Source organism: Tympanuchus pallidicinctus, unplaced genomic scaffold, assembly GCF_026119805.1.
Source record: "Tympanuchus pallidicinctus isolate F22 unplaced genomic scaffold, pur_lepc_1.0 scaffold16, whole genome shotgun sequence".
NCBI lineage: Eukaryota > Metazoa > Chordata > Aves > Galliformes > Phasianidae > Tympanuchus > Tympanuchus pallidicinctus.
Genome location: NW_026294679.1, coordinates 879,045 through 893,502, shown reverse-complemented (window position 1 = coordinate 893,502; position 14,458 = coordinate 879,045). Strand labels below are relative to the sequence as shown.

The 14,458-nt window shown below is 45.2% G+C and overlaps 1 protein-coding gene across 1 annotated transcript in view; it reads right to left on the bottom strand.

Moving 5' to 3' along the window:
* Nucleotides 1-4,442: 4,442 nt before the first annotated feature.
* The window catches only part of TCERG1L (transcription elongation regulator 1 like), a 63,701-nt gene continuing 53,685 nt past the window's right edge, over nucleotides 4,443-14,458 (bottom strand). The window contains exons 10-13 of the mRNA XM_052677032.1: nucleotides 13,969-14,104; nucleotides 9,649-9,738; nucleotides 6,313-6,431; nucleotides 4,443-5,391 (exon numbers count right to left, since the gene is read on the bottom strand). Coding sequence (XP_052532992.1) covers nucleotides 5,235-5,391; nucleotides 6,313-6,431; nucleotides 9,649-9,738; nucleotides 13,969-14,104 — 502 coding nt within the window. The 3' untranslated portion in view covers nucleotides 4,443-5,234. The remainder of the gene's footprint in view (nucleotides 5,392-6,312; nucleotides 6,432-9,648; nucleotides 9,739-13,968; nucleotides 14,105-14,458) is intronic.

Below are 14,458 nucleotides of genomic sequence, written 5' to 3'. Positions count from 1 at the left end.
CAGTCAGAATAAGTGTTTGCTTATGGAAATAGGAATAAAAACCATGTGAAAACCACATGCTTCTGCCACTGCTGCCAAAGGGAGCTGAGTGGCCACCAAGCCATGGCTTTGAGGGCACCGTGGGCATCGGCCAGCACAGTTTCTACAGGTTGTTTTGCTTTGCCTGCTTATTCATTTTGTTGGAAATCTGATGACTGTTGCCAAACGTATGCATCATCAAAACAACACTAACATCTGGGTGGGTCAGTCTGGACCAGAGGGGGCTCAGGGAAGACCATATCACCCCCACAGCTCCTGACAGGAGGTTTTGGGGGGTGGAGGAGGGGGTCAGCCTCTGCCCTGGGTAGCATCAATAGGACAAGAGAGAACGGCCTCACACTGTGCTGGGAAGGATCAGGTTGGGCATCAGGAACAATGTTTCCTCCAAAGAGCAGCGCTGCAGGCGTTCATTGCCAGGGAGCTGTGCTGCTTCCCAGGGCAGAGCAGGATGACGACTCAAACAGGAAGGCATTAAATGAGGAAATGGAACAGACGAGAGAACCCTCCAGTGATCAGTAAATAACACGTTTTAATTAAGGCCTCCATTTCACCTTAGGCCACTTACAAAAACCTTATGAATGACTTACATTTCCCTATTCTCCTGTAGGATTATAAAACAGCATCAGAGCAGAAAGAAGCGGCAGCCAAAGCCAGCCAGTAGCAGTGCCACCTCCTTCTCACTTTGGTGTTTTCTCCATTTTGCAGTTTCCCACCACACAGCACTCATCCTGCAAAGCAAAGGGAAACGTTTCCCATATTTTGTAACCCTGCAGCCAGCCTGATGGTTCTGGAGCAAACATTCTGGTTTTAACACAAAAGCTGCTCATGGTTTGTAAGAAGATCTATGCAGGTTGGGAGGATCAACATCCAGTTGACTACATTGTTTGCGTTAAGTCAACATTTTATTCTCTTTGGAGGAAAACCACCACAGATTAATGTAACATTATTTCTCACACAAACAAATACAGCCTCAAAAGCTCATCCTGCTGCGCACACAACTGCAGCCTCTTCAGATGTGAAAGGGCTTCATTAGGAATGCTCTTTTAAGCTAAACACATCCTTGTTTCTCATGCAGCGCTCATTCCGCTCATTCTGAGCAGGAGCACCGCTTTCTTGTGATGCCAGGAAACACATTTTCTCTTCAAAGTAGGAAAAGGAGGAAAGCAAACAAACAAACAAAAGCATTTGGCTTCAGCCAATGCAAGCCAAACTTGGCAGCAATCGGCAGGGCCTTGCAGCAATGCTGATGGCACTCAGCCTGGGGGTGCCCTGTAGGTAGAGGCTGTGACCTGCAGGTAGAGGGGACAGGACATAGGGGGTCACTTGGGGACTAATTCATGCCTGCAGTTCCTGTAGCCCATCTATTGGCACTCAGACCACAAATATTATGCAGGTTAATATATAGCTAACATGGAAGGGCTAAGGTGTGGACATTCCACAGCAAGCAGGCTGCAAGGAAGCAGGCTGCTCTCCTGGAGGGAGCTGAGGGATCACAGCGATGCTTTCTGTGCTATTTCCCAGTAGTTTAAGCAGTTGTGACCAAAGGGAGAAGACTGATTCTGCTGAAGCCAGTAGGAACTTCAAGAAAACATTTTTATTTGTGTGTTAATTTTAAATGGTCTGTTATTAGGAGATTTATTAGATTTTTTTTATTATTATTATTTTTAATTAAACATGGTGCTCTAGATGTCATGTGCATTCGGCCAAGTCGGTGACTGTTGTGCCCCGAGTGCTGGAGGTGGGTTCCTGCATTATCAGACATCCCTCTCCTTCATCTCCACATCCACACACACAGAATCACAGAACCATTAATGCTGGAAAAGACCTCTAAGACCCCCACCCAGCCCACAGCCCACGTCCCTCAGTGCCACATCCCCGCAGCTCTGAATGCCTCCATGGACAGGGACTGCCCACCCTGGGCAGCTGTGCCAGCGCCTGGCTGCTCTCTGGAGCAGACATTGCTGTGATACCATCCTGATCCTCCCTGGTGCAATGTGAGGCCATGACATCTCATCCTACACCCCACTCTGTGCCCCAAAGTGCAGCATAACATCCCCATGGGCAGGGACAGCCCGCTGCAGAGTTCTGCCTGAGCACCTCGCCGTATTCCCAGCCATCAGCAGTTACCACTTATTCTGCAAACACTTTTTTCGTTTCTGGCATTAACGCACATCTATATTGAATCTCAGCAGGTATAAAAGGGCCTTCAGTGGGCACATGGCAACACTGCACATTTTGGATGCTGTAACTCCCAGAGCCAAGTTCTACCCGCTACCAACACGGAGAACAGTGCAGCTGATGGCAGTAAAGCATTCGGCCAGGATCACCCTGAGGATCCTGGTTTCCATCCCCAGTTAATTTTCCACAAAAGTCTTCAGAGTTAAATGCTCCAAATTTTTCTCAGACCTGTCTATGAAGACCCAGGGAAAAGAAAAACTCAGCCCTGTTTGTGAAAAACAACTGTTTTTCTGCCATATTTCTAGCAGCTGCTCTGCTTTTCTTTCCTCCCCAAAGCAAAGGCATTATTAAATACAACCACCTGAAGTAAATGGAAGGGAATCATGACAAACTGTCAGAGTACACAACCACTCAGACAAATAATGCCAGAACTGCATTCATTATGAAAAGCACATGGAGAGGCAACAACTCCGGGTGCCACGGCCACTACTGGAGAAATACAATATAGAGGTATTTCATTGGTGGCTGGAGAGATAAATCAAGTTAAATTGCTCACAGAGGCAAACCCAGAGCATCTTGCTATGAACCCAGACAAGTAAACCTACTGTCTCTAGGGAATGATGCCATCATTTGTTTTCATTTCTTTGACTTCTCCTCGCTTATGTTAGAGATTAACTCTCTGAACAGTGATCACAGCAATACAGAAATGTGGTCCCAGAGGGATGGGAGGAAAGTAATATTCACCAAAGTAAACCAAGTGAAGGTATCACAATAGGAAGAACTAAGTTTTTAAAAAATAAGTGAGCTACAGACTACTTAGGAAGGGAAAACAAAATGATTTCTACCATCACTCAGCCACTCAGCCTGCACCCAGGCATGCTCATCCTTGCTGGGAAGCCAAAAAGCAGAAAAAAAAATAAAAATAAATAGACAAGAAACAAAAGTAAAACCCACCCAAACCTCTCTACACTCCTGGTTGATCCAAAAACCATTCAGTGCTTCACAACTTTCTTGTCTTTGAAGTCTGAAGAATGAGATCACATATCCAGGAAAAGAATATATATATCTCTATATAAAGAGACTTACCTGAGAAAAAGGAGCCTGAACCATCACGGAGAACACCAAGGGTGATGCAGAGCAAGGGGAGATGCCTGGAAGGCAGCAGAGCCACTGCCAGGTGTAGCACTGCCTGCAGGCTGTCCTGCACCAACAGCAGGCAGCACTCACCAAATGTGTGGAGTATTTCAATATATAAAGTTTTAAGCTGAGAAGAGAAACCATAGCTTTCCACACTCACATGGGCTCTGACATCGCAGACTCAAAGCAGGGCTCTCACTGAAAGCCTTTCCTGCTGCAAAACATGGACAAGGGACATGCAGTGTCCAGGCTCTGAGCCCTCAGGGCTGCAGCACAGACCCAGAACCACTCAGTGGTTATGGCTGAGGCTGCTGCAGAACGAGGAGGAATGGGTTGATGGGCTGGAGGAACAAATTCCTGCTTTTTTTTTTTTTTGCTTTTCTTTTTTTCCCTACCCAAAGAACTCAAGTTTATTTTCTGAGACTCTTTCAACAAAGCAGACCAGGATCTGCTTCCTGAAATACAGAGGTTCTGAATGTATGCAATACCATAGGAATCTTTTCATTTTGATAAGGGCTCTTCTGGTCCAAGAAACCCAGCCTTTAAGCAGTTCTATCAACACTAGCATCTTCCTCCTGCAAGCAGCTGAGCCTGTTTCTGCTGACATGTTTTCAAACCCATTTTTAGCCCAGCCCCTTGTTGCTGCCACAGGTTTGCTCTCTGACACCGATCAGGGCCCTTCTGCCTCCCCATCCACAGCAACCTGGGCCCCCAGCAGCAGCTGCAGGCAGTTGTCTCCTGCTGCCACAGCTGCTCTCCTTTTGCAGTTACCAATGATGAGGCTTGCCACAGAGATCAATACCACACTCCCAGCAAGCCATTCTGCCATTTGAAACCTCAAGCAGTTTTGTTTGTTGCTGGTATCCTCAGTGTCACACGCCATGTGCTCTCAATCTGTTCACGAGTGCAGCTGGCTTCAGTGGAAATGTGCATGTGAAGCAGCAGCCCCAGGAGCAATCAGTGTTGTACCTCTCGAGTCAGAACTGTGAGACCAGCGCTGCTTCATCGGGCATTTCCAAAAATGTAGAAACTTAAAAAAAAAAACAAAAACAAAAAACGAAAAAAAAAAAACCCAAAATCGGCTTAAAATATTTATTAATTAAAAAAGTAAAATATTTAATTTATACAAAGATGATGAGAAAAATCTCATGCAGACTTTCCACATACAGGAACGCAACTCAGACCGCGATGGTTGTACAAAAGAACGCCTTTACGGAGCTCCGACAGAGCAGTGCTGCTATCAGCCCGAAGCACCACCCATGGGATCAGGAAAGCTATTTCTGGAAAGGAGAGTTTCCTATGGAACACTGGCCAGGGTTTTCACACTCTTCACTAAGATTAACGATTAATATTTAATAGTACTACTCAGAGAACTGGACACAGACATGTGAACGCGGCAATGGATCCCTGCATCCCGCTGCACCTCCGAACAGTTTGTGCTAATGCAGAAAGTTGCCAAAAGATTGCGAAATGATCAAAATATCTTGAGATTGTTATGGATGGCATCTGTTTCTGCTTAATTACAAATCTGCACCGGATTCATAATTTGTGTGTATTACAAGTAATTTGCATAATTAAAACAATTAAGGGATTGACATATCACGGCAATTAGAAATGCATCAAACTCTGGATGTTGTACAAAAGAGAGCTTCAATATGAAACATTAATTCCTTGGGAACAAATATCCTTCAGATTCCTGCAGAACAACCTTCACAAATGCTCCGTGTGTTCAACAAACACCATTCAGAGAAAGTTTTTCTCAGGGATATGCACTCCGTCCTTCCGCTGCTGCGAGGTCAGCCTTTGCTTTCACCTTCACTTGGGGTCCTTCCTGCAGTCCCTGCTTTAGCTTCTGCGCTCACTGCCAGCTCCAAGCAGTTTTATCTCATTTTCCGTAGCCTTATCCTGTTTTCTTTGTCTCTCTTTTTAAGGATAAGTATGAACTGATTGAAAAAATGCTCTTGGTCCTTCCTCTTCTGAACCAGGCGGAACCTCTGATCCCTGCCATATTTCTCTGCAAACTCTTTGAATGTCGTTCTGCAGAAAAGACAGAGATTTGAGAGCTGCAGCCTTGCAGATGTGGCTTGTAGAAGAGGCATGGCCACGCGGCAGCTGGAGGCAGCAGGATGCCATGGCCAAACCCAGGTGCTGAGCACAGACCCTGCACCGAGAGCACAAGTGCTGCTGGCAGCCCAGCCTACAACCCACCAGCCCCCTGCTTACGCTTCAACCCCTGGGCTTTAAAATCTCACAGGTGCACTGTTCTAGCAATGGTTTCCATCTCAATTTTGTGTTCACAGCGCTATGGTTAATGACGGATGTATCGTATGAATGCTGCAGTATTTCTTGTTGGCTTTAAGCACTGTGCAGACTCATAACAGCCTTGTGGGAACAGACCTGCCTGCTTGTCTTTACCGCACATCAAAATCAAGCTAGGGGTTACGGCCAAGGTGAGTTTCCATGGAGCGCTTGGTGCGGGTCCAGAGGAGGACCAGTAAGATGATCAGAGGGCTGGAGCACCTCTCCTATGAAGAACGGTTGAGAGAAATGGGATTGTTTAGCTTGGAGAAGAGAAGGCTCCAGGGAGACCTCATTGTGGCATTCCAATATTTGAAAGGAGCGTATCATCAGGAGGGAGAACACCTGTGCCACATAATTCTACCATATATATGCACATAAAATACGCATGTTATGCAAAATATTGCACATTCAAAGTGAAAGAGAGAAAAAAGAAAAGGAACAGAGAGGAAAAGTATGTTCTCATTCTCAGTAATATTCGCAGTGAAATAGACTAAGTGCTACAAAATGTTAGTAAAGATATGTCAGCACAGCACTGTAACAATAGATGTAAAACCTTGCCATGAAGAGTGCATTCTGTTCTACAGCGTTCCAGGACTGATAAGCACAGACTAAATTAGAAATTTTATCTTAACAAATCTTCATACAGCAATGCCATACCTTGGTGATAGCTTGGATTCTTCGAGGAGCTTTTTAAATTCTTCTTTGGCTAACAACAATTTGTTCTTCTTTTCTTTGTACTCTTCTCTTATCCTGGTCTTGACAAACTGTTCAAATATCTTTCAAAATAAGGAAAAATGATGTAGTATTTACTAATAAAGGCTTTGTGGCATTCATGCTTCACTGAAGGGCTGTCGATGCCAAGAACCACAGCTCCTATCTGCCCCCAGTATCTGCTGACTGAAATGCAGCTGAATCTGTTTCAAGGAACGCTGAGCACATGTGGTCAGGAAACACACAACTGGAGAAAGGCAATCATTGCACAGATAATACTTCTCTCAATCGTTCAGTAAAACACAAATCTATGCTACCTTACTTGTGTCATGCTCACATTTTTCTTCCTATAGCATTATTTTTTGTTTCCACCTTGTATCTGTACTTTGCACGTACTTAGTTTAGACCTCACATCTTTCCCAGCTTGCTCTCATTCCTGAAAATGTCTATCTGCTAACCATCGATATTTTGCAGGTTACCCCAAAAAAAGCCCAAAGACCTTTCAGTTCAGCTGCCAAAAGCCATGAGTTTACCCATGGCTCTCTGCACACATGGACCCAAAAGTTTGAACACTATTGAAACACTATTGAAAGATCTAACAATCTTCCTCCAACAGCATCTGGCAGCTAAACACGCATCGCGGTGCTCAGCAGTGGATTATGGGCAACTTGGAAAGGCTCTATGTCTAAAATCTCAGCCACCTCCTTTAATCACATCTTTAAGTACCAAAACTCCAATCCTGCTGGCCTTGTGTTCTACAGAATGTTGCACACTGAGCTGCTCTGCAGAATGCTATTGGCTTTCCGTAGTCACCATCCATCTCTTTCCACCACAGATCATACACATCACAGATGATTACTGTGGTTACTACCAGGTTGCTTTCTCATCAGCCAGGGGGGATGCACAGGTGCAAATCTACATTTCAGGCCAGCCTAAGCATCTGAACTGCAAAACACATTTGGTATGGTATGTTGCAAGGGGAAGAAATGGCACTGGAAAATAAACATCAACAATGGCCATGCAAGAAGTGACAACACAGGAAATCTAAACATATAATATTGTATCCAACTGCATTATCTGAATATGAGAGAAGGCAGGAAAAGGAAATAAAGAAAACATGAGAACTGTTACTGCTTGCCTTTCCATTATCAGCAAAGATATTACAATGGTAATAAATCAAAGCTAAGTGCTAGCTCATTACCTAATAGAGTTGCCTCTTTACCCTTCACTGTCCCTATACTTAAACACAGCAGCATCCTTCAATGCTTGTAACCCTTCAGAGAGTATCAGTCAGCGAGTGGATCAATCTATTGTAAATCACAGAATCATAGAATTGCTCAGGTTGGAAAAGACCTTAAAGCCCATCAAGTCCAACCACAACCTAACCATCCTACCCTAACTCTGAACAACCTTCCTCTAAATCATGGCCCTGAGCACCACATCCGAATGATTTTTAAACACATCCAGGGATGGTGACTCAGCCACCTCCCTGGGGAGCCTATTCCAGTGCTTAACAAATACTCAATAGCAGATCATTATGCTCCTCAGGCTGTGCAAGGGCACGGCAGCCCATGGCAGGAGGGAAACCCCCCCAAGCCCTGCTCTGCCATGCATCTTGCTGCCCCTGCCCTGCTGATGGCAGGCAGCAGAGGGCTGGGCTGGGCCAGCTGTGCTCTGGCACACGCTCACTACTCACTCCTCACCCTTCTCTGAGCCAGCTTTCATCCCTAAGCACCTCTGGTATTAATTCATTGCTGTAACTTACAAAGCACTCAAGACGCTCGCTATGTGGGCCACAGGCAGCATCTGCACTATAAACGTTTCCATGTATCTAAATGATGTCTTCTACTGATTTAGGCTGTACTTCAGTAAGTATTTCATTAAATCAGGCATCTAGCCTTGCCCAAGCCTACCTTTCCTCTTCAACCACTTCCCAGAGGAAAAAGAGGTCTAATTAAAGGGAAGCACTCACGGGGAACGTCTAGAACTCTTAACTTCAAGTTTAGTAGCGAAAATAGATTAAATACATGGCACATCCTCCTGAGCTGAATTCTCCTGGGCCATGGCTAGTCGAAGCACACTCAATGCTTATCCTCTTCCTCCACAGCTGGCAGCCCAGCTTGCTCACAGCCAGCACCAGGACTCGGCCCCTCTGCCAGCACTGACTGCATCTTGCAGACGAGTCCATGGTGCTTCAAGCAAAGCTCCATATCACATAATGTGCATTCATCATGTGTTTTTATTACATCATCCCTGTGGCTGATAAAGTAGAAGAAGAATGTATCTCGATCGACTGATCGAGGTCTAGGTTTTGTCCTTGCTGATTCCCTGAAATAAGATGAAGGCTCTTTGCTTAGCCTCTTCTTTAGCAGTATTTTCCACTCTAGCGGTTTTGCTCACATTTTCATTCCCGTATTTTATTATTATTTTATTTCACTTTTTTTTGTTTTTAGGAAAGAAAATATCGGAAAGGCAGTAAATGAAGATGTATGTGCCCAGGCCCTCAGCAAATAACTGCAGCAGGCTCTCTGGAGAAACCACAAGACAATAGGAGTCCCAGTGCAATGGAAAAGACATAAGAAGAACATTATTCATCATGTTATTTCAAAAACAGATCATTCCACATTTAAAATTCTTTCTTTTCCAGGATGACAAAGAACTGGTGAGGAAAATGACCATAGCATAAAAGAGTTCCCCTTCCCTGCCACATCCCTGCATCTCTCCTAATTTTTTTAGTCTAATCTACAGCCCTGGAGTCCTTTTAGTTCCTTTCTGATAGCTAATGCCCAAGTAAACAGGGCAGAATAATCTCTGCTTCCCCCTGTTGCTTGCCCATTCAAATAGGTACAAGCACAGCCAGTGTGCCCCATCTACTTAGTTACTGCAAAATATAGCCATAAATAGTGCCAAATTCATAGAAGATTTTCCTAAGTAATAAAAAGAAAGCGCCCTCCCCACAATATGCAGCAGGAATCAGAGAGCAAACATTAGCTTGTGGCCATCAGCCTTCCTAGAGCAGAGCCCCAGACACCAGTGGAACTCGTTCCTACAACCTAAGAGGCTGCAGCTCTTCTCTACGGGCTGACTTACTTGTTGCCATTTGCTTTCCAAAGGGTGGCAACACCTCTCTGGGAGCACAGCCTGTGTCAAAAGCCACAACTCCAAGAAGAAATGTCAATTGTATGCAGCTCCTTTTATCCTACCAAGACAATTACTTGTTTCTTACAGTTAATTTGGGAAATGTTTGCCACCAGCCAGAAGCTACACCAGGATAATGCTCACCTGCTTACGTTCCTCCGAATTTAGCAGAAGGTATCGTGGGTCAAACACTATTTTGTGTAACTCTTTTTCCCATGTGGAAAACGCTGAAACCTGTGAAGTATACAAACACAGTGGCAATAAAGAATTTTAGTAAGGATTGAAAACAAGGAAATGTTCCAAGGTGAGACGAAAGTGTAGTTCAGAAAGTTAATGAACCCTCTCAAAATGCCTCAGAGCAGTTAGAAGTCGCATTTCAATCTGTTTCTGGCAATGATCTGGTTGCACCCATGCCATTAGTATTGATTTGCCCTAGGACATCTCAGTGAGTATCTGGAAGACACTAATTCTACTTTTTTTGATGGAAAGAATCTGCAGCAGAAAGGGAAATGCCCATTTCATTACCAGCTTTTTAAGACACAAGTATCAATTTCCATTTAATTAGGTACATCAGCTTTAGCTCCCCTCTCTTGCAAAATTTAACTACTCACCCAAATGAAGCTGTCAATGCACACACGTACTGAAGAGCTAACAGTGATATACATCAAAATATCACGTTATCTTATCAAATTTACCACTTTCATCCAAGGGGGTAGGTGTCACCATCTGCATTCTGAGGCTTCCACCTCTTTCTACTGAATTCAGCCCTCAGCAGTGGTACCCTGGATGTGCACCCAAGATCACTGCATCATTTATAGACCCTCTGCAATGCAAAATGATAACGCCACACTCACAGAGGTTCTTCCATGTTCTGAGGAAGCCCATCAAGGTGGTGAGCTGTAAGGACCACCCCAAACTGAGCAGGGCCATGGCACTCATCAGCCCTGAGAGTTTTATGGAATGATGTTCCATAAAAAGTGTGAGGCAGAGATCCCCAGCCTGATCCTGGTATCTCAGACAAAATCACTGTTAATTAGTTTGCTACAGAAAACTCCTTCATAAGATAAAATACTCCAATCACTCCATCTAATTGCGAAGAAGAGTAAATTTACGAAGAAAAAAGAATTAAGTATGTGGAGTATAATTAAAGTAGTCTAATTAACAATCAGACACAAAGGCTTTCGTGATGCCAAGTAGGTTGAAGTGGAGCAGCAAGCGCTGGTGCTGGGGTGGGAGATGGGCTGGGGCTGGGGTTGGGGCTGGCTGCTGAGGCAAGGGGCACAGCACTGCTTGGAGAAGGTCCACTGGAAGCTGCCATGGGAACAAGTGCCTGGGGCCAGAGAGGGGGAGCTACAGACCTTAGCCAGGAAGATTTGTGCAGGTGGTGCATCACTGCAGCTGGTATCTGCAGGGCAAATAAAGGAGAGTAGGAATGTGCACCCCACATTCCATTTTAATTAGGGCGAGGACATTACGCAGCTACCATGTGCTGGAAAACCACCAGTGGCACAGATGTTCTTCCTTAAGTCATGAGGTTGAGTTAGGCTGAAACCAGACCCTACCCGCGCACTGCAGGGCTGGCAAAGCCTGCTCCAAATGTCATCTTCTTGTGATGCAGCCCCCATGCCCACAGCTGCAGCTTGAGGCAAGCATTTTCTGCTGCTTTAGAGAGGTCAGAGGGAGCAATTCCTTTCAGGAATGTTGCTCCTGGACATTCCCCTCTGCTCCCAGTACAAAGGCCAAAAGCACTCCACAAGTGCTGCACTGTCCTCCCTCATCCAGGAACACATCATGACGTGGGGGGGGTTCTTCCCATAGTACAGAAGGACCTCTGCAGCCCAATACCAGCCCAGAAAGAGAGCAATGGAGAACTGAGCTTCCCTCTGTTTCCCAGTTCAGATCTCCTGCTTTTTAATCTGAGTTCAGAGCGCAGTGAAAAATCTCATGAAAATGCCATGTACTGAGTTGGAGAAGTATATTTAGAAGTGAAAGGATACCTATCTGAATAGCTGGCTTTATTTTTTCCTTCTCTTTGGAAGCCCAGCTACGGTAGCACATTGAGAGTTTGGCTTTGATGAAAAGATTGATAAGAAAAGTGAAGTGCTTGCTATTTCCAGCAGGTGCATTTATTTTCATCAACAAAGGCTTCCCAGCCTGAGGCAGATGCTGACCCAAGCAGAGTGATGCCCACAGCAGACACACACCAAGTGGCACAGCCCTGCCTGCCAGCCCCCACCCCAACTCACATTGGAAGGGGTTAATGGTCCTTCCAGTTGCAGTCTGGGTTCTGTCTGAAAAATGGGAAGAAAAATAGGCTGCAGAGAAACAACAATAAAAACAATCCAGTCTGTTTTCCTTGTTGTTCTGTGCCATGTGCTGAGATTGAGAATTACTTTGATGCAGGATGGCAGAGGTTAAAGGCCCTCACTTTTATGCTTACTCATATTAAGGAAGCAAAATCTGGGTGGCAATAGCGTTTTGAATTCATATCCTTTCACAGTTTTATTGCACGGACGTCCTAGAAAACAGAAGTCTTTCCCAGAAAGGGGAAGATCATAGAATGGCCCGAGTTGAAAAGGATGACCAGGCTGCCCAGAGCCACATCCAACCCAGCAAGGTTATTTAACTTGGACAAGTGAACCCCATGGCTGTCTGCAGAGGCTGCAATTTGTCCTCAGGACTTCGTGGAAACTGCAGAACTTCCACAAGGACTGCATCAGAGATTGCATTTTTACATGGGAAAACTTGCCATAGACTTGGGAATAGCGCTGCCATCTCGCATCAGCGCTGCGCCAAAATCACATCTTATTTTTAATTTTACAAGCAATATTCTTTTACTGAAACATTTTAAGTGTGAGGATTCATAACAGTGCTGAAAAACTCCATCTAGTTCAAGCTCTTTGTAATGCTGCCAAGAGCCTTCTCGAGAAAAACCAACATGACAAGGAAATGGCAGCAGGCAGCCATTCCAGCAACCAGGCTCAAAGAAGAGTGGCCTCAGTCACTGTGGGAGATGCCAGCTGATCCCATCCAGCGCCTTGTCAGACCACCTCGAAAGACTCTGGGTAAAAGCAAAGAATCCTATTACGTACATATTTGTAAATAATAGCAAAAATAAACAGCAAATTCACTGCAGTTCTTATTTTGATGAGCGAGGCAGAGTCTTAAACTGGAAACGATTGAATCCTGTTACCGAATAATCCCAATACCTCTAAATTTTGACTTATGGTCTCCTGACTTCAAGTATGTCAGCGGGAGCCTTCAAGCTGTATTCCCTTATGGCATTTCTGTGGTTTTTAAGCATAAATAACAAAATGCATGAATAAAAGTGTGAATGATGTGGAGGTAATTTACTGCTGAACTTCTGAACCTGTGAAGTCTGCTGACTAACAGTGATAACTTCTACAGCTTTACTGGCTAACAGCACACACTTGTGATTCTTTTTTCTTCACAGAAGTTACATAAGCTTCTATGCAATGTGCATTTGAAGAGCGTTGGAGGAAGTTATAGAATCTGCACGCACAATTGCACTACACACACATTTCCATTTGCAGGCATAGGGCTGAAGCCTACTACCTTTATTAAATCCGTTCCTGCTTCCTTGAAAATGAAGGGGCACTGGGAGACAAAAATTTTGCACTGGTGATTTTATATTTAAAAGCAGCTGTATTGTTGATGGTAACCTTTAGAGGGGCAGTTGGACGCAGGTTTATGAGTGCTATGGCAGAAAATAAAAGTCAGGGTGAAGCTCTTTACAAAACCGGTAACAGGATGTTGTTACTGTGATCTGTGACTCGTATTTCTCTTTTGGTCATGAGGCTTACAGTGCTGATGGACTCTATCTGTAAATTGAGTTTATGCTCCATCTAGCTGCTCATAACCTTGCTCAGACCCTGGGAAAATAGTAAGAGAAATGGCCAAGGGAAATGGTCCTGGGACCACACGGTCTTCCCAGCAGGTCCAAGGACAGCCATGGAAGGCCAGAGACACAAACAGGTTTTCTCTTCTGAGCCTCCAAAATGCCCATTAATGTCCTAGCAGGCTGGACACGACCCTTGTGCTGCCTGCCAGGTGACACTCAACCCATCTTCCATCCTTTGTCCATCACACAACACAGCCCTGGGGTTGTGCAGGGCTGCCGGGGCTCCCAGCACATTGCTCAGCACAGTGCTGAGCCACGGGTCCCAGCGGAAGGAGCAGTCACCTTTGGGTGCACACATAAGGATTTACTTGCAGCTGCACCAGCAAAGGGCTTTCAGTTCTGAATGGCCACACTTCACTGGATGGCGCTGGGGAAAAGCCAAAGTAAAGAAACGCAGAAGCTACCCAGTGAATAGAAAGCACCCTCTCAATAATTCCCCCTTGGAATGCCAAGCCATAATCTCACCATGATTCCTGCACTGGCCAAACGTAATGCTCTCCCCTCACCAAGGAGGTATGCTGACCCAAGGATGTACTCCTTACCCCTCTCTCCAGAAGCATATCTCGGAAATGAGTGATGCGCTCCTCGAGGGGCGGTGTGACCTCCGCTGCTGCTGGTTTCCCATTCCTCTCCTCTGTGCCTGCCTTCCCCTGGTCAACGACCTGGCAATCTTCTGTTCTTTAACAAGGCAAGACAGAGAACAGTTCAGCAGTTGTAGCCTTGGGAGGGCACTTTTAACCATCTTCACAGCCTGGCAATCCATCCCATGTACAAACGTGCTAGAGCACCACTGGCCCTGCTGCTGCAGTGTGAGGGTGATGCTCTCCTCAGCTGTAATCCTACATCATTGGTGCAGTCACTGGAACCAAAGTTTCTTTCCACCAGATCACTGCTTACATAATTTTATCAGAGCTAGAGACCATTAACACTGCATTCTCACCCTACTCTGTCAAATGTTGTTTTTGGAGGTCCCTCATGTGTCATGGCATGCCTTGAGCATCCTCAGTGAAGAGCTCATAGAATCACAGAGTC